The sequence below is a fragment of the Rhinolophus ferrumequinum genome, chromosome X (genome assembly GCF_004115265.2).
Source record: "Rhinolophus ferrumequinum isolate MPI-CBG mRhiFer1 chromosome X, mRhiFer1_v1.p, whole genome shotgun sequence".
Classification (NCBI taxonomy): domain Eukaryota; kingdom Metazoa; phylum Chordata; class Mammalia; order Chiroptera; family Rhinolophidae; genus Rhinolophus; species Rhinolophus ferrumequinum.
The window spans coordinates 52,543,115-52,563,380 of NC_046284.1; the positions used below are offsets into that span (position 1 = coordinate 52,543,115).

Below are 20,266 nucleotides of genomic sequence, written 5' to 3' on the forward strand. Positions count from 1 at the left end.
AGTTGATTTCTGAGTAGCAGTAGCAAGTTGTCTTTGTTCTCTTTTTCCTTTTTTCACATGTCATCAAAATGGTTTTTTTTTACCCTTCTTTACCCTTTATGTTATCTTTAAGTGTATATTGTCCTATTTTGCGTAGGGGTTACCATTTCCTGCTTCTGTCTGCCTGTTCGTAATATTGTTCGTGGTTCTGTATTATTGCGAATTTTTTTTTCCAGGTCGAGTAGCCTCCTTCAGTATTTCCTGTAATGTAGGTTGTGTGTTAGAAAATTCCCTCAGCTCCTGTATGTCTGGAAAGGACTTTATTATCTAAAGGATAGCTTTGCTGGATATATTATTCTTTTCCTATAATTTGTTACTTTCAATAGTTTGAATATTTGATTCCACTCCTTCCTGGCTCATGGAGTTTCTGCAGAAAATCTGATGATAGCCTCTTTGGCTTTCCCTTGTAGATTACTGCTTTTTTTCCCCTGGCTGCCTTAAGAATTCTTTCTTTGTCATTAATTTTTTAACAGATTCAATGCAATGTGCCTTGGAGAAGGCCTGTTGGGATTGAGGTAATGAGGTGTTCTGTTTGTTTCCTGTAATTGAGGATCCAGTTCTTTGCACACGTTTGGGAAGTTCTCCTCAACGATTTGTTTCAATAGACTGTTTCCTTCTCCTTCTGGTATACCCATTATTCTTATGTTGCTCTTTCTGATGGAGTCAGAAAGTTCGTGTAGAGTTCTTTCATTTCTTTTAACTCTCAAGTCTCTCTCTTCTTCCATCTGTGTCATTTCCAGATTTCTATCTTCGCTATCACTAATTCTTTCCTCTATCTGTTTAGCTGTATTACCTGAACTGGCTATTTCATTCTTCATTTCTTTTATTGATTTCTTCATCTCCAGAATTTCTATTTGGTTCTTTTTTAAACTTTCAATCTCTTTGGCTAAAATATTCATTTTGTTCTTTGATTGTGTTTCTGAGTTCATTAAACTGCCTACCTGTGTTTTCTTGCATCTCTGAGTTTTTTTCAGAACTGCAACCTTGAATTCTCTGTCATTTAAGTTACATATTTCCATGTCTGTAAGTTCATTTTATGGAGACTTTTCATTTTCTTTCTCAGCTGCCTTGTTACCTTGGTTATTCATGGCAATTAATGAATTATTATTTGTCTTTCTAGGCCTCTACAGGAGTGGGTTCTGCAGCAGGTTCGTGTGAAGAGATCTTTCTTTTGCTTTCCAGTTGGTGTTGCTGGATTGTTTTATTTTCTATCCTGCCGCAGCCTTTTATTTTCTCTCATGCTATAGCGTTTTATTTTCTCTTGTGCTGTTCTGGCTTCTCACATGGTCGAAGGTGGGCTTCTCCTCTGTGAGCAAGTCACCTGGGTCTCAGGTCACTGCCTTCGTGGGAGGATGTGGTGGGTGATAGAGTTCTGAGCTTCTGAAATCCCAATAGTGCCCCTGTAGCCCCATGCAGAGCCTGTGTGTCTCAGTGGCTCTTGCTGCCCTCACAGTGATCTGCCCAGAAAAGTGGTGGTAGGGTGGGCTGTTAGAGGCAGCTGGTGCACGTTCGTGGGTCAGAGCAATGGCAACTACCAGCCCCCAGTTGTCTCGCCCCTGCAGCTCTTTGCCTTTTGCTGGAATGTGCGTTTTCGGCTATGGGACCATCGCCCCAATTCTTAGGGCTGTAAATATTCTGTTCTTCAATCTGGCAGTGCTGCCGTTTCTTTTGGAGCCTGCTCTAACACTGGGAGCTTGAGGATGGGGTGAACTCAAGGAGTCAGGGGAGGTGAGTCGGCCAGGATCTGTGTGTTTGTTTTTTGTTTTCTGCCTGGCAGTAAGAGCTTAAACCACAGTTCTCACCGTAGGTCTCTGCCTCGAATGCTGGGTTCATCCATATTATATGGTGATCCCTCGGGCAGGACTGTGGGCCACAGGGAGTGCGCCTGTAGCCACTTTGGGCTTATTTTGTTGTTCTTTTCTCAGTTCCCTTAGGTGTAAAGATAGACTGTAGACTTGAGATTTTTCTTGTTTCTTTAGGTAGGCCTGCATTGCTATGAATTTCCCTCTTAGGACTGCTTTTGCTGTGTCTCTTAGATTTTGGGTCTTGTGTTTTCATTTTCATTTTTCTCAAGATATCTTTGATTTCTTCCTCGATCTCATTGTTGACTCATTCATTATTTAGTAGCATGTTATTCAGTCTTCATGTATTCATGTTTCAGTTTTTTTCTTGTAATTGATTTTTAGTTTCATAGCACTGTGAGCAAAAGAGACGCTTGATATGATTTCAGTCTTCTTAAACTTATTGAAATTTGTTTTCTGGCCTAACATGTGGTCTGTCTTTGAAAGTGTCCTATGTGCACTTGAAAAGAATGTATATACTGCTGTTTTGGGGTGAAATGCTCTAAAAATATCAATTAAATTCATCTGGTCTAATGTGACTTTTAAGGCCGCTCTTTCCATGTTGATTTTCTATCTGGAAGATCTGTCCATTTGTCAGTGGGGTGTTAAAGTCCCCTACTGTGATTGTGTTACTGTTGATCTCTGCCTTTATGTCTGTCAATATTTATTTTATATATTTAGGTGCTCCTATGTTGGGTGCATAGATGTTTACTAGGGTTATGTCCTCTTGTTGGATTGATCCCTTTATTATTATGTAATGTTCTTCTTTGCCTGTTAGTATAGTCTTCATTTTAAAGTCTAGTTTGTCCGATATAAGTATTCCTACACCAGGTTTTTTCTCATTTGCATTTGCATGAAATGTCTTTTTCCATCCTTTTACTTTCATTCTATGTGTGTCTTTTGATCTCAGGTGGGTGTCTTGTAAATAGCTGGGCCTTGTTTTCTTATCCATTCAGCTACCCTATGTCTTTTGATTGGAGCATTTAATCCATTTGCATTTAAAGTGATTATTTTTTTTTTAAGATTTTTTTTTGGGGGGGAGGAAGGGGAACAGGACTTTATTGGGGAACAGTGTGTACTTACAGGACTTTTTTCCAAGTCAAGTTGTCCTTTCAATCTCAGTTGTGGAGGGTGCAGTTCAGCTCCAGGTCCAGTTGCCGTTGCTAGTTGCAGGGGGCGCAGCCCACCATCCCTTGCGGGAGTAAAACCGGCAACCTTGTGGTTGAGAGGACGTGCTCCAACCAGCTGAGCCATCTCGTAGCTCAGTGGCAGCTCACCTCAAGGTGCCGTGTCCAATCTTAGTTGTAGGGGGTGGAGCCCACCATCCCTTGCAGGAGTCGATGAATCGAACTGGCAACCTTGTGGTTGAGAGCCCACTGGCCCATTTGTGGGAATCGAACTGGCAGCCTTCGGCATTAGGAGCACGGAGCTCCAACCGCCTGAGCCACCAGGCCGTCCCTAAACTGATTATTGATAGGGACATAGTTAATGACATTTGTATTTTTGGTCTTCATTACTTTTTTTTTCTCCTTTTGTTTAAAGAAGTCCTTTTAACATTTCCTATAATACTGGCTTGGTGGTAATGAATTCCTTTAGCTTTTTCTTATCTGGGAAGTTCTTTACCTCTCCTTCAATTTTAAATGATAGCTTTGCTGTGTAAAGTTATCTTGGTTGTAGGCCAATGTTTTTCATCACTTTGAGTATTTCCTGCCACTCCCTTCTGGCCTGCAAAGTTTCTGTAGAAAAAATCAGCTGATAGTTTTATGGGAGCTCCCTTGTAACTAACTAGTTATCTTTCTCTTGCTGCTTTTAGGATTCTTTCTTTGTCTTTAACCATTGCCGTTTTAACTATGATGTGTCTCAGTGTGGGCCTCTTTTGGTTCATCTTGTTTGGGAGTCTGCGCTTTCTAGGCTTGTGCATTTCCTTCACCAGGTTAGGGAAGTTTTCAGTCATATCTTCAAATATGTTCTCGATCCCTTGCTCCCTCTCTTCTCCTTCCTATACTCCTGTAATGTTCTTGCACTTGATGTTGTCCCTCAGGTCCCTTAAACTATCTTCATTATTTTTTTGTTCTTTTTTCTTTTTGTTTTTTTCCAATTGGGTGTATTCTGCTACCTTGTTTTCTTCTTCTTCTCTTTTTTTTTTTAATTTTTTACTGGGGAATGTTGGGGAACAGTGTCTTTTTTCAGGACCCATCAGCTCCAAGTCAAGTCATTGTCCTTCAGTCTAGTTGTGGAGGGCACAGCTCAGCTCCAAGTCCAGTCGCCGTTTCAATCTTTAGTTGCAGGGGCCGCAGTTCACCATCCTATGTGGGAATTGAACCAGTAACCTTGTTAAGAGCTCGCGCTCTAACCAACTGAGCCATCCGGCCACCCCTCTGGCAGTTCGTTTTCTTCAATCTAGTTGTGGAGGGTACAGCTCACTGGTCCATGTGGGAATCGAACCAGCAACCCTGTTGTTAAGAGCTTGCACTCTAACCAACTGAGCCATCTGGCCACCCTACCTTGTCTTCTAAATCACTGATTTGACTCTGCTTCATCTAGTGCGCTATTGATTTCTTCTAGCATATTCTTCATTTCAGTTATTGTATTCTTTATTTCTGACTGGTTCTTTTTTATGGTTTCAATGACCTTCTTTATGTTTACTAACTCTTCGTGAAATTATCACTAAGTTCCTTAAGCATTCTTATCATCAGTGTTTTAAACTCTGTCTCTGGTAGGTTGGTTGCCTCCATTTCATTTAGTTCCATTTGTGGAAGTTTCTCCTGTTCTTTTATTTGGGACATTTTTCTTCCCCCTCATTCTGGCTGTGCTCTGTGTTTGCTTCTATGTACTAAATAGATCTCCAGTGTCTCTCAGTCTTTGCTGGGTTGCCTTATGTAGTATGTGTCCTGTGTGATACAATGGCACAGTCTCCCTGATCTCCTGTGCGTGTTCCAGGAGTGTCCCTTGTGTTGTGTGTGCCCTCCGGTTGTAGTTAAGCCTTGATTGCTTTTGGCACATGGGTGGGTGGGGTTGACTCTAAGGCTGACTGACTGTGAGGATTGGCTGTGCCCACAGTGTATGAGCTGCTGTGTGAGGGCTGACCCCTCAGAGGAGACTTCACCTATGTGGGCTCTTGTGCCTGTTTAGACCCCCCTTTGGGTGTGCCGCTTGTCGGACTAACCAGGTAGTGTTCTCGTGTGGTCTGAAGCTGGCCTCTGGTGTGTTGTTTCTGGTGTCTCTTGGGCAAGGCTACCCTACAGGGCAATTTTAGCCTTGCCTGTTACTGGCCTATAGCTACCTGGTAGGAACTTCAAAACTCTAAAACTCTATGTGGTTGGCCGCTACCTGTGCTGGACCTTGAAGCATGTGGGGGTGGCCTTGCTGTGAACTGAGGCTAGCTGCTACCAAAAATGGATCTGAGAAAGCTTAGCAAAAAGCCCAGGGCCCCCTAGGCCTGTTGCCACCTGCCAGGTGCCCGTAAGGCCCAGCTGTTGTGACAGGCTCCTTAGGTGAGCATCCCGGGCTGGTTGACCTGGTTTTGAGAGTGCCCTAAGCTATGCCCCACTAGCTGGGCAGAGTGGAGTTCAAATGGAGTCACGAGACGTGACTGGTGGTTTTTACAAAATTAATGCAGATTCAGTTCTTATGCCAGTGCCCAGCCTGTGAACACCTTGCACAGCACCCTGAGACCACTGCAGCCCGCCACCACCTCAGGGTCACAAATTCCTGAGAGCTGTCTCCCAGTGTCTGTGGTGCAGTTTTTGTGTCACTGTTCACCACCAAAATCTCCCCAGGCCATTGCAGATTGTCCAATTGTCCACTGCTGTAGAAACCCTCCTCCAGGGCTTCTGGGGGTGGGGCCTGTGGCCCAGGTGCCTAGAGTGCCCCTGGCAATGCAGCTTTAGGTGCGAGGGGCGGGGTTCCACCGAGCCAAGGGGTGTGGCCAGTGGTTTCTACAAATTCAGTGAAGTCTTGGCTTCTGCCCTGGTGCTGGGTCCAGGAACACTCCACAAAAATGCCCTGAGAACATCAGTCAGTCACTGACCATCTCAGGTTCCTCAAGCCACGGCCTGTCTATGCTGCAGTGCAGGTCTTGGCTCAACGTCCTCCGCAAATGTTTCTGGGCCACCACAGGCACTCTGCCTGCTTTAATCTGCAGACTGTGGGGTGGGGCCAGCAGTCACACAGTCACGAGTTTCCTGGGCAACATAGCACCAGCTGTGCAGAGGGTAGGGACCCAGGGTGTTACCAAGGCAGTTTGCACGTGCAGGTTGCACCAGACCAATGTGGTCCCAGACTTGCCCTTTGGGGAAGGGCTTAACCCTGAAACGATGGTGCCCCTCTGTAAGACACATGTGTGCAGGCTCCACCCGGGGTCAACATTGGCTCCCGTCCCTCCAGTTCTTGCGTCAAAGGCACTCAGTTCAGTCTTTCCTCACACATCCCTGGGCCTCCCGAGTTGCTACCCCCTCCGCCAGAGACCAGGTGAGTGCCCATTAGCAAGCGAGTCTGTGTGCTCGCTCTACAAGTGGGTGTCTGCGTTTCCAGCCACCTTCTGCCCCACTTGGAAGGGCGGACAGAGTCCTTGCTGATTTTCACTGTCAGATGCCATGGGAACTCCTTTTCCTGGCACAGGACCCCTGGGCTCGGGAGCCCTTCGTGGGGCGGGGGGAGCCCCTCCCTCTTCAGGGGACCTCTGCCACTGAGGTGACCTGCCTAGCATTCAACCTCTCTCTGTGGGATTGGGGTCAGCCTGTTTCGTGTCTCTGCCCCTCCTACCACTCTCGATGTAGCCTTGTTTATATCTTTAGTTATAGTGGTTCTGTTCAGCTAGTGTTCAGATGATTCTTAAGGTTGATTATTCTAGAATTATTTGCACTTTTGGTGTGATCCTGGGATGCAGCAGGCACAGCATTTACCCAATCTGCCATCTTCAATCTCTGGAGAGAAATTTTATAATACCTGTTTATAGTTGAAAATCCTCATACCTTTTAAGTCAAAAATTCCACTTACAGGTATCTACTTTAAAGAAACACTTCAGAATGTATATAAGGGGATATAAATACAGAAATACTTGTAACAGCAAAATAAATAGACATGTAACTCCTTCAGTAGCATATGGAGTGGAATATTATGCAGCATTTAACATGAATGAACTAGAGCTATATGGATCAATATGGGCATATCTTAGAAATATAATACTGGATTATAAAAAGCAAGTTGAAAAGGACATGAATAGAATGATTCCATGTTCATAAAAACTTTTAAATGACAGTATATAAGACTGTTCATGGGTACATGCATATGTAGTAAAAGAATAAAAGCTTGAAGGAAATGATACCAACTTTAAGATAGTGGTAACCTATAGGGAGAGAATGAGGATGAAGGATTATGGGCATGAGGAGACAGGAATGTATATGTAAAATGATACCTTTTTTAAAAAAGGAGATCTGAAAGAAATATAGCAAAATGTTAACATCTGTTAAAACTCGACAGTGGTTATGGGCTTCAGCTATATTATTTCCTGTGCTTTTCTATATGATGGATATATTTTACAATTTAAAATTCTGGATAGAGAGTGATTGCCTTACAATACATGATCAGGAATGTTCGATTCCCTTCTACCTACACCAAGTTTTTGGTTGTTGTTATGTATTTTGTTATACATTTGTTCAGAGAGGTTTCTAATGTGCTTAACCTAGAAGGGTTTATTTCCTCACATAAAAGAATTTGAAAGGTAGGCAGTGCAGGGCTGATATGACAGCTCCATGACATCATCAGGGACCTAGACATTTTCTGTCTTTCTGCTCTGATGAACTAGCATCTGTCCTCAAGATACCCCATAGACTGACCTTTACATGTTAATTCCAGAAGCAGGAGGGAAGAAAGTTAGAAGAAGGGCTCATCCTCCAGCCTGTAAAGGAGGCTTTCCAGAAGTTCCACCCAACACTTCAGATTACAACTTATTGGCCAGAATCTACTCACATGGTTACATCTTGCTGAAAGGGAGGCTGGAACATGCAGGTTTTCAGCTGGTTATACTGCCCAAGATGTATAACTAAGGAAGGAAAAGAATATTAGGCAGCAATTGGGAGTCTCTGTCAAAAACAAGAGCCTAAATGTTATCGGCCTCTAAGTCATAGCATTGTTTTCATTTCTCACTGAGATTGAGAGATCTGAAAGCATGTGAAGCTCTTTCATCAACTTTGTACACACCAAATATATTATAACTCATAGGTGTTGTCCTCGAATTCAAAGAGGTGTAAATTTTGGGTGCCTCTGTTATTGAATAAACAAAGTCATATATATTTTTTTCAGAGTGAAAAACATGCTCAAAATGTTATGTTTTATTTTCAAATGCATGGAGAACAAAATGAAGTGCCTAGTAAGAAAATGAAGATGGATGGTAGAAGTTTTCAGGTGAGTGGTCTATGTTGATGTCGTAATTCTAAACTTTGACTTATTGAATCTCTCTAACAAGATTGTGCTTATTTTAGGTGCATAAGAGTGAAGTAGTTGACAGAAACAAATTTTGTGATCTCTGCAACATGATTTTTAGCTCCCCAGTTGTTGCTCAGTCTCACTATGTGGGGAAAGTCCATGCTAAAAAATCGAAGCAACTAATGGAGGTGTGTGATCAGGTATCTGCATCAGGATTACAGCCAGAGATGGGTAAGATTACATTTACCTCTTTAGCTTCAATACAGGGTCTCCCTGTAATTTTTTCCCAACCTTGCCATCCATTTTTTATCGGGGAGACTTTCACTTCTGGGCGATAAACTGATTCTTCTTCTTCTGCCCAGTTAATGTCTTTCTGTTTCTTTGTCATTTAATGTGGAGATTATAATTGCTAACTAACTTTTAAGAAATGTTATGACCTCTCCTTTACAGTTTATTAAATCCAGACAAAAGCAAGTGATTTGCTATGGGGCTATAAAGAAACAACAATCAGCAGCCTGAGCTCTCCAGTTTCTAATCAAATCATAACATCATAGCTCTTACTTATTTCTTCCCCTTGGCATCTTTCTCATTCTTTTTTTGCTTTAGTACTTTCTAAAACATTGTCTCATATGTGTGTTCAGACCAGTGTATTCACTATATAGTTGTGATGCAGCATTTCCTGGCTGAAACTGATAGGGGCTGTGTGGATGACTTACTGCTAATCAAGAAAGACACCAACTTACTGTGTTTCCCCGAAAATAAGACCGGGTCTTATGTTAATTTTTGCTCCAAAAGAAGCACGCATTAGGGCTTATGTTCAGGGGATGTCATCCTGAAAAATCATGCTGGGGCTTATTTTCCGGTTAGGTCTTATTTTTGGGGAAACACAGTAGAAGTTGCTACCACCTGTTTCTTTTTTCTTTTTTTTTTAATTAAAGTTTTTATTGTGGTGACAACGGTTAATAAAGTTACATAGGTTTCAGGTGAACAATTCTGTAATACATCATCTATATATCACATTGTGTGTTCACCACCCAGAGTCAGTTCTCTTTCTATCACCATATATTTGATCCCCTTTACCCTCATCTACCACCCCTCTCCCCCTTACCCTCTTGTAACCACTAAACTATTGTCTGTGTCTATGAGTTTTTGTTTCTTCATTTGTCTTGTTCCTTTCTTGTTTTCAGTTTTACATACCACATATCAGTGAAATCGTATGGTTCTCAGCTACCATCTGTTTTACCCTCACTAATTTCAAGAACCATCCTAAGACAGCTCTCATACTTTCATTGATTTTTCAAAGTAATATAATTAGTCAATGCCTGATGCTTCTGTATCTTTGTTGGAGAAACTTGGTGGCAGATTTGAATTCAAATTTCCTTTCTCACAGAAGGAAATTATTTTTAGTCTGAGTACCTTTATCCAACAGCTGAGTGGAAAAAGTCCAAAGATAGTGGGTTTTAAAAGAATTCTGAATTTCCCTAATACTTTATAATCAATGCAGCTCTAATAGCTGAACACATGTTGATCACTTCTCATCATGACTGTTTCAGCAGGTGTGCCTATTACTACTGCAGAGTCAACATTTCTGAAGCCCCTTGCTGTCAAGCCTCCTCCAGGTGGGATTAAAGACAAGACCATGCCTTCCTCTTCCAGCACTGCTTTGGATTTGAATAATCCAAACAAGTATTGCAAGCTCTGTCCTGCTTCCTTTAATAGTCCATTAATGGCCCAACAACATTATGTTGGGAAAAAACACAAAAGAAATGAAGCTAGGAAGAAGTTTGTAGACAAGATAAGAGAGGAACCTCTTCCAGCAAAATCAGATGCAAATGGTAAACAGTAAAAAATATCACAAAACTCTTTTATAGGAAGTTTATGTTTTATAATACATACTAGCTTATGTATATGCACTTTTATTCTTGTTGAGTAGGAGGTTGATAGTACTCATGGGATCATAGAATTTTAGATAAGTAGAACTTAGAGTCTATCTAGTTCTGTCTGTTGTTTTTCTAGAAAATGAGACCCAGAAAGTTTTACCTCAGTAAAGATTAGTCTAACATATGAACCAGTGAACTGTTCATCTTTATATATTGAATGCTAACCCTGTGTACTATTTCAGTTTCCTACTTAATGTGATTGAACATATCCCCAAAAGTTACACAGAGATCTGCGTTTTAATCTAGGATTTTAAAGAATGTTGATTTAGGCAAGTGTCGAAGTAGAAGTCTTAGGCCTTCTGAAAGTAGTAGATGTTTGTAGAAATGACAAACTTCCACTTGTTGAGAGGTTTTTGTTTTTGTTTTTTCTCGTTGGGCTGAAGGTATCTGACATTAGTGGTATTAGGTAAAGTTGGAACTGAGTCAGCTATGAGAAGTGTGTGCACTCTGAAGTTTCAGGGTTATTAGAATAAGAGGAGGAGGATTTGGATGAAATTTTCATCCGGTCAGGAAGGGGCCGCTGATTATCAGCATAAATCAATCCAGTCATTGAAGTCATTTTACACTAATCTCTGAAGCTAGAGCTCAAAAGACAGATTTTCAACCCTGCCTTGACTATTGCATTTTGAAAACAGTAAACATTTGAGGATTAAAAAATAGCTGAAGAATTTAAATTAGCTAATGAGAATCACAGTTAACAGCAGAAGCCCCTATTATAAAAGTAAGAAAGTGGTAAGACAAAAACAATTTAACATGTGCTACCTTAACTATTTTGCTCTTCACCCATCTTCTCCCTTCTGTCTCTGCCTTCTTTTCCATCTGCTATTGTTTATATGTGTTTCTACTGTATCTCATCTCTTTCTCTCTTTCTTCATCATCCTCACTGCTTTCTCCATGTCTCTTATCCAGCCCAGACCTTATTTTAGCACAGGAATGGCTACCATAACGATACGGAACTGAAGCATATATGTATTTTTTGATTTATTGTATTTGTTTTGCTTATCTTACTAATTTCTAGCCCCATTATTGCACTTAGATGTTTCATCTTCACCTGTAACTCAGCATATCTAAAATTGAATTACTAATCTTCTCTAAAACCAACTTGAATTTCCCAAGTTTTCTTTGTCAGTAGTACCACTATTTGTCACCTACACTTGAATCTTTGAGGGCATCTTTGACTACCTAATTTCCCTATATCCTATCCATCAGCAAGTCTTACCAAGTCTTCTTAGAACTATTTCTCTGTCCGTGTACCCTTCCATTACATTTCCACTACCACCATCTTACACTTTAATGCTGCAACAACCTTCTGAAAGGCTTTACTTATACCTCATTCTTATTTTCTCATTCCCTAATAGCAAGATTTTAACTCTGGATCATTTGCACAGCCCACCTTTTCTACTTTTATATTCAGGATACTGAGTGATGGTATGGAAAATTATATAAGGCTAGAGATTGGGTACCTGTACAGAGTCTTGGTATCCTACCTGTATGGACTTTTAATCCTACTTAATTCTTTTCCTTTCCTTTTCCTTTCTTCTTAGCAATGATTTTTAAATCTACACCACTATCCAAGACTCTCTTCCACTGTTCTACTCTCTCCCTCCTCACACCTATTAGGCAAGCTTATTCCTTATTTTATTAAGAAAAAATAGAGCATCAAATGTGAATTACCAAGTATCTTGCCTTAACCAAATCATCCCTTAACCATGAGTTCCCCTTTAACTGCTACACTTTACTGTTCCCTTCTTAGCCAAGTTTTGTTGCTGTTATTGTTTTCCCAAATATATATACTCTTAACTGTCTTCACCGTTACTCCTCAACTCACTGTCATTTGTTGACACACATCCCCCAGCCCTCCACACCACTGTTCCACCACTCCACTGAAACTATTCCTCACAAGGTCATAGTGACCTCTAAATTTCTAAATCCAATAGACAGCTTTATTCCATTCACTAGTCATTCCTCTTTAAAAATTTCTACTTCCTTAGCTCCTTGACATCACTCTCCTATTCATTCTTATAAATCTGTCCTTTACTTCGTGACCTTTTCAGGGCCCCCTCCTTCTCTACCATCTTAGTTTAAAAAGTGGCACTTTGCAAGGTTTTGTCATTGTGTTATATTCATATGTCCATCCATAGACTGTCCTCAGAAGATCTCATTTACTCTTGTTGTTTTAACTATCCCCTTGCTCTGACTTCTCCAAAATCATTCTGATCTATCTTTTGCCTTCCAAACTCCTATATCTAACTGCTTGTTGGACACCCTTACATGGAAATATCACAGATACCTCAGACTCTGTGTGTCCAAACTCAAACTAACCGTTGCTTATTCTTCCACCTCCTAAAATAACACTTCCTTCTGAATTTGCAGTTTGAGTTAATAGGATCACCACCCACTCAGTTGCCAAACCAACATGCTGAGAGTTATTTTAGACTGACTCCCCTATATTCCTCCTTTTCCCTTATCTCCCACATTCAGTCACTAAGTTTTGCCAGTTTTAATGCTAAATACTTCACCAATCTCCCTGTTCCTCTCTACACATACTATGACCTTTCTAGCCCATGCCCTACTTCTCTCTTGCCTGGTCTCCTATATTTACACAACTGTGGTCTCCTTACTTCCAGGCTTGCTCCTCTCAAATTTCTCCTCCATTTTGCAGCTAGAGGAGAGATTTCTCTAATAAAACACACAGCTGATCGTGTCACTTACACTTAAATGACTTCAGAGTTCCCAAAACACAGAACAAAAAGTCTAGGCTCCTTAGCATAACATATACCGTGATCCCCCGAAAATAAGACCTAACCGGAAAATAAGCCCTAGCATGATTTTTCAGGATGGATGACATCCCCTGAACATAAGCCCTAATGCGTCTTTTGGAGCAAAACTTAATATAAGACCCGGTCTTATTTTCGGGGAAACACGGTATGTCTCTCTTTGATCTGACACCCTTTTGTTCTCCCCCTTGTACTGTATTCTACAACAATTCCAAATTTTAAGGAGTTCTTGGAATCACTTCTTTGCTTTTTTATGCTCTTTCCTCTGCCAGCTATACTCTTACCAACTCTTTTCATCAAGTTAACTATTTTTCATCCTTCCAAGTTTAACTTGGAACCACTAATTTAGAGGAAACTGGGACTCCTGCCTATCTTGCATCATCTCTTCCAGTATTCCTTTTCAGACCCCCAGTTGTGCTCAATGCCTCTGATTCTTGGGGCTCCTGTATCCCATAAGCATATCTCTCTTTTACCAAATGAGATTGAAATCTTCTGTTTGTGTCTCTGTTTTTCACTTGGATTTGTAAGCAACCAGCCCATTTTACTCATCTTGTACCCTTAGCATCTAGCATGATGCTTGGTGCCACATAGGTGCTCAGTGTTTGTGAAACAAATTATTAGAATTCAACACATCATGCTCATTTTCGTCTCTGCCATCCCTGATACTGTTTTCACCTGGAATGCCCTTACCTGCTTTCTTTACAATTCAAGTCCTTCTTGTCCTCCAAGATCCATCACAACAACTTCTCTCACTGCGCTAGCTCTTGGTATTCTCCCTTTCTTCTGATTTCTCATAGGCTTTACTATTCATGGACAAGTGCGTTAATTATAACCTGTTAATTGAATTAGGCTCCTTGAGACAAGGGATTATATTCTCTAATATCCTTTTCAGTGCTTTATATGGTAACTAGTATATAGTTTTTCTCAATATTTGCTAATTGTTTATTGAGAGGCAGTTATTGAGAGGCAGAGTCATGTACAGGGATAAATATAGATTCAGAGACATGTTTGAAGTCACTTGCCCAGTTGCACCTCAGATTCCTCAGATATAAAATGAAAATAAGGCTATTTCCCAGGATTTGAAAAGAATGAAATGAAGCAGTATATATTATACCCATAACAGAATAAGTCCTCAACAAATGTTAGGGTTTTTTTTTTTAATATTTTGTTCTCCTGTCATAATATAAAAACAGATAAATTGGACATTTAAAAATTTTTCTTCATATGATAAATCCCCCATTAAGTTGCATTTCTTTGCTTACATGTAGCTCTCAATTGATTTTTCCCCATTTACGATATTAGACTTATGGTTCTCATCCTTGACTACATATTAGAATAATGCAGGGAGCTTTTAGAAATACCAGTGCTCAGGCCATCCCTCAAATCAATTAAATTAGAATCCCTAGGACCTACACATTCGTGTTTTGTTTTTTTTTTAAGTTCCCAAGCGATTACAATACAGAGCCAAGACTGAGAACCACAATGTTAGACTATAAAGACATGCACTTCCCTAATCTATGCTGTGAAAACAGACGTCAGTGTGTGAAAAAGACAAGGGCTAAGATAATAGTAACTAGATCACAGTTCCAGAACAGACTCTGGATCTCCCATATGTGACCTGCAGCTCCTCTAAACCCCTGTATAATTTTATATTATAATTTTCTGATGAATTTGTGAAGAAAGGGAGGAAGTGAGGAGAACATTAGATATAATATACTTTATAAGCACTAAACAAATATGTAAAACCTTTCAAATATAATCCGAGTTTATAATCATAATGAAGATCATTGGCTTGATAACCTAGGACAGTGGTGCTCAACAATGGCTGCGCAGATAAATCATCTAGAATGCTTTCAAAAAGAAAGCCTGGTTCCACCCCTAGAGATTCTGATTTAATTGGTCTGATGTGCAGCTGTAATATGATTATATTTAAAGTTTTCTACATGGTTCTAATGTGTATGTAGCCAGTACTGGGAAGAACTAATAGAGAGGAAACTGAGACTCCCACATATCTTGCATTAACTTGGGTGCCCTCAAAATGTATGGTATTGGCCAAGTGAATCTAAGCTTTAATTTCCACACTAGTTGCATCAGGATAGTTACAATTTCCTGAAAAGCATTGTTGCGAGCATGCAGAACCCCGATTTAATCCTTAGCTTTGCAAGAACTCCAGAATCTTCCAAGTTGATCAGTCTCAAATCAGGGACTTACCAAACCACAGACAAATGTGGAAGATGCTGAGAAATAACCAAGGAACTGGAAAGGTATTCAGTTAGTACGTTTCTCACACATTCTCTGATAGTACCAGGGGTATTGTTAAAATACAAATTCCCTGCCCCAGAGACAGTGAATCATGTTCTCCAGAGAAAGGGCCTGGAGATCTGTATTTTTAACTAATACCCCAGGTGTGATTCTTATCAGAGAACTCTGGGAAACACTGTAGTTTAAGTTCATACATTGTCATTCTGGTATTGATTTAAGGTAGGAGGAGCTATATACCAGGGGTGCGAAAAAAATGTATACACGACTTGTATTCATCTTTTGTACTGAGTATTACAATTTTAATAGTTTCCTTTCTTAAAACGTGTATACATTTTTTGTCTCTCTCTCTCGCCATATATATATATAGACACACACACACACACACACACACACACACACATATCCAGTTCCCACAGTTTTAAAAACATATTTATCACCCAGGGTATCCTCTTTTTGGTATCAAAGAACATGGGGAACCAAATTCTAGTCGGAAAGTGACTTTGTGAGCACAAAATCAGAGCACATGAGAGAGGATAGTTTTGAGTAATCATTCATTCAGCCTTTGACATAAACTGCTGAGCTCTCTCTTGGGCCCACTACAGAGTATTTGTCAAGAGTGAGCAGAGTCCTCATATTCTTCAAAGTTAGTTCATATTCTTCTTTCTTTCCTCTTGACAGTAGTCTCTCGTTTCTATGAATAATCTTTGCTTTTGACAAGGTGAATATACTTGGTAATGATTGTTTTAGCATCCTTTAAATGATTAAGTCACTGTTTGATTTAAAAGATGACCTTGCTTGACCCTAAAATCTCTCCAGCCACCAATTTATTGCCTCTTTTTTAAGGTGGGATTGTTTTTATATTTGGCTTATGAAATTTATTAATTTGCTTCTTTTGATCAAAGAGAAAGGGGAAGGATGATGAGATTTAAAAAATAAAAATTATCCCCTGCTTCCAATTCTACCTAAGAATCAGAATAGAGAGCTCACTAGTATACCTATTCTATAGTTCTTGACTCTTTTGAAGTGGTAACTAGCAGTATTGTTTTAGAATTTTGCTTTCAGCTTTTGTCCTGAGAGTGGGTCTCACTAAACCTCTCTCCTTCCTAAAATCTGTCTGTGGAAGTTACTTTTGGTAAACTAATGCGCTACAGTGATTTCAGGTAAGAGAGTGAAAATTTGCTTTTATTTGTCTTTAATCTTTAGGGATGTTTCAGGTTTTGGATGGGTGTAAAGAGAATTAGGGGCAAAAGAGGATGGTTGAGGGGTTAAGAGGCAAAGGTTGGCTGAGGATGCTAAATTTGAAGTGCCTGCTGCACTTCCACGTAGCAACAATAAGCAGGCAAATAGCAGTTTCTAGGGAAAGATGCCAAGGGTAGAGAAACAGTGTCAGTGTAGTGTAAAGAATTCTGGGCTTTAAATTAAGAAACATGGATTCTAAGAGGCTATCTCTATTACTAACTGGCTCTGTGACTTTGTCCAAGTCATTTGACCTCTCTGGGACTTCTCTTTAAATTGGGAAAGTTCAAGTAGATGACCTCCAGTAATTTCTTGTCCAGCTGTGTGATTCTAAGTGTATCCATATTGATCTTCTTAATTTGAACTCTCTGTTTTTTTCAGCATTTAGTATGAGAACCTACGTTTGTCATATTTGCAACGTCACCTTTACATCTTTAGAAATGTTCCAGTCCCATATGCAAGGAAGTGAACACCAAACTAAGTAAGTATTTTTTGCCAAAATGCTCCTGTGACACCAAAGACCAGGGCTTCTGTCAAGTACCCTTGCATGTATTTTACAAACTTTCTAGGCATTCATTTCCCTATGAGTTAATCCTGGGTATGGCTGGTGGATTTGTAACATACTGCACTCTAGTAGCATCCCCCTGGAAGTTCTCTAACCATGATAGTGTACTGGTAGAGCTTGCTGATTGGTACCCTCCTAACCAGACAGCATTTTTCTTCTTTGGAGTGATGCTAAAGGATCATTCCCTAGCTAACCATACAAATTCACATAATCAAGGTAGGTTGGCTTAGTTCCAGGGATTCGGTGATCTTGTCATCATCCTTCCAGTGCAGTATAATAGTTAACAACAAAGGTCTTGCAGTTAGACAGATCTGGATTGGAGTACCAGATCTATTTTTCTACCAACTATGTAACTTTGGACAGCTCTGATACACAGTGGTTATAATGAAATATAAAAATACCTGTAAGGTGCCTGGCCTGGAACATAGTAGGAGCTCAGTAAAAGTTTATTCCACTCTATTCTATTATTTTAAGGAGGAGCGGATTGAGTGGACAATTGGGGGTTGAGTATGTCAGGTAATAGGACAGAGGAGCACGTAACTATTGTATATTTGGTCTATTGCTTTTAAAATGAAAGCATAGTATTTCTGTTACATTGTTTTATTTTATTCTAGTAGAAAAGATTTATATTTTGAGTCTAAATACTTAGGAGCTAAATCGTCCGACTCATCAAATTAACCTTCATTTAGACTTAAAAAAAAACCTCAGTCTTCCAGAATAAATAGCCATCTATTCAAGGAACTGACTAATCAAAACTTTCAAACAATGTGACACTCAGATGAGACCATCTTCAGGATATTAAATATTGTCAGTCCTTTCCCACACATCCCAACATTCCTTACATTTTAAGTGCTACAGATATGTCTGCTTTTCTGTACCCATCTTCCTCCCAGGCCTGAAAATGTTTTTACGTGTAAAAAATTGTGGGATACCCAGGAGATATCTGTCTATTCCTGCTGCTTCTTTTTGGTATAAAAAGTCATGATTTATAGTTTTTATACTGAGGTAGGTTTTTAAAGTTTGTTTGTGGTTTTGTTGTTTGTTTTTTTCAGACTAATCTTTTTGAAAGCAAAGAAAATATTCAGAATAAAATAGTTTAGTAACAAGAACTTTCTACTGTCTTCTTTGCAGAGACTCCACTGTTATCAATCTCGTGAAGAATTCAAAGAAGACACAAGACTGTTACCAAGAGGAATATGCAGATTACATCAAAGTGCAAAAAGTTAGAGAACCAGAGTCCAAGACTTGTTTCAGAAAGATGGAAGAGAGTTCTGTGGAAACCCGTGGGTACAGAGAAGTGGTTGATTCCAGGTCCAGACATAGAATGTTTGAACAGAGACTCTCATGTGAGACTTTCCGGACATACCCAGGATCATACAATATTTCACAAACAGTGGAAAACCAGTTACCTCATTGCTTACCAGCTTATTCAAAGAAAACATACGACTCTTTCCAGGATGAACTGGAAGATTATATCAAAGTGCAGAAAGCCAGAGGACTAGATCCAAAGACTTGTTTCAGAAAGATAAGAGAAAACTCTATGGAAACACATGGGTACAGAGAAGTTGATTCTGGACCCAGACAAAGAATGTATGAGCAAAGATTTTCAGTTGAGACTTCCCAGACCTACCAACGACCGTACAATATTTCACCAGTGGAAAGACAATTACATCAGTGGTTACCAGCTTATTCAAAGAAGACATATGACTCTTTCCAAGATGAACTTGAAGATTACATCAAAGTGCAGAAAGCCAGAGGACTAGAGCCAAAGACTTGTTTCAGAAAGATAAGTGATAGCTCTATGGAAACCCATAAGTACAGAGAAATGGTTGAGTCCAGATCCAAAAATAGAATGTTTGAGCAAAGACTCCCGTTTGAGACTTTCCAGACCTACCCAGAATCATACAATATTTCACAAGCAGTAGAAAACCAGTTACCTCATTGCTTACCAGCTCATGACAGCAGACAGAAACTAGACTCTATGACCTACTGTCAAACCAACAGAGACTATTTCCCAGAAAAACCAGTACCCCTGAGCCTTAGTCAGCAAGAAAATAACTCTGGCTTATACAGTATAGAATGTGAAGTTTACAAGTACCTCTCCTCAGAAAACAATACCAGTGACCCTCAAAAAGGTCATAAACGGAGACATCAAAGGAGAAGAAGGCACCTGGAGGAAGGCGAAGAAAGGCCAGAGAAAGAGCAGTCCAAGCATAAAAGGAAAAAGAGTTACGGGGATATGGATCTAGACAAGGACAAGAACATCCGACAAAGGAAAAGAGAGGGAGATAAAGTCAGCGTCACTTCAGGAAAGCTTAAGCACCGAAGAAAGAAAAAAAGTCATGGTGTACCCTCTACAAGAGAAGAACGGAAGCACAGGAAAGAGAAAAAGAAATCTGTTGAGGAAAAGACAGAAGAGGAAATGCTTTGGGATGAGTCTATTCTTGGATTTTGAACTTTAAGTTGTATTTACCTGAAGATGAAGACATCTTATGAGTATGGGTTTAGACAAAACAAAAAACAAAACAACAACAACAACAAAACATTCAGTAAAGAAAGAAAGAGAGAGGTGGATACAGTCAGTGTCAGTTCAGGAAAGCTTAGATTGATTCTGTGTGTGTGTGTGTGTGTGTGTGTGTGTGTAACAATTGAGACTGAATTAAAGGAAGAAACAAATGAACCTAAACCTAGTCTCTGAGAAAGAAGAACATAAGAACACAACAAGAAGATAAAAGGAAACCTGTTGAAGAAAAGACAGAAGAGTGAATCCTTTGGGATGCGTCTATTCTTGGATTTTGAACTTTTTTTGTTTTGTTCTCTTAAGGTTGAATTGAAGAAATAAATTGAAGAGTTTGGTTTCATGCAGTTTATGTTATTTGAATTTTCCTAAGTGGATAATGACTTTAACCTCTAACAAAAGCCAAGTGAAGTAAAAGTATTCAGTATGCTTTTTCCTGAAGTTACTTTTCCTCATTTTCTTTAAAAACAAAAAAAGAAAAGCAAAATTACACGTTTCTCATGTATAATGTAATTTACCTTAACGAGGCTGTCTCTACTTCTATTCACCAAATTGCTGTGATAGTGAATTATTTACACATGGGAGATCATTTATTTTAAATGAAAGAATGACCAGGCATTACAGATTCCATTCCTTATTTGAGTTTGTGTTAGTGTTGGTGA

General features: G+C 39.7%; 1 protein-coding gene across 4 annotated transcripts in view; it reads left to right on the forward strand.

Moving 5' to 3' along the window:
* The window catches only part of ZMAT1 (zinc finger matrin-type 1), a 51,346-nt gene extending 31,776 nt beyond the window's left edge, over positions 1 to 19,570 (forward strand). Inside the window, exons 3-7 of one of the 4 annotated variants that reach the window (XM_033103896.1) lie at positions 8,184 to 8,285; positions 8,363 to 8,537; positions 9,860 to 10,141; positions 16,903 to 17,002; positions 18,218 to 19,570. In XM_033103896.1, the coding sequence (XP_032959787.1) occupies positions 8,184 to 8,285; positions 8,363 to 8,537; positions 9,860 to 10,141; positions 16,903 to 17,002; positions 18,218 to 19,541 (1,983 nt within the window). In that variant the 3' untranslated portion in view covers positions 19,542 to 19,570. The remainder of the gene's footprint in view (positions 1 to 8,183; positions 8,286 to 8,362; positions 8,538 to 9,859; positions 10,142 to 16,902; positions 17,003 to 18,217) is intronic. The other 3 variants (XM_033103910.1, XM_033103904.1, XM_033103918.1) reach the window with 3 other exon arrangements.
* Positions 19,571 to 20,266: the final 696 nt, after the last annotated feature.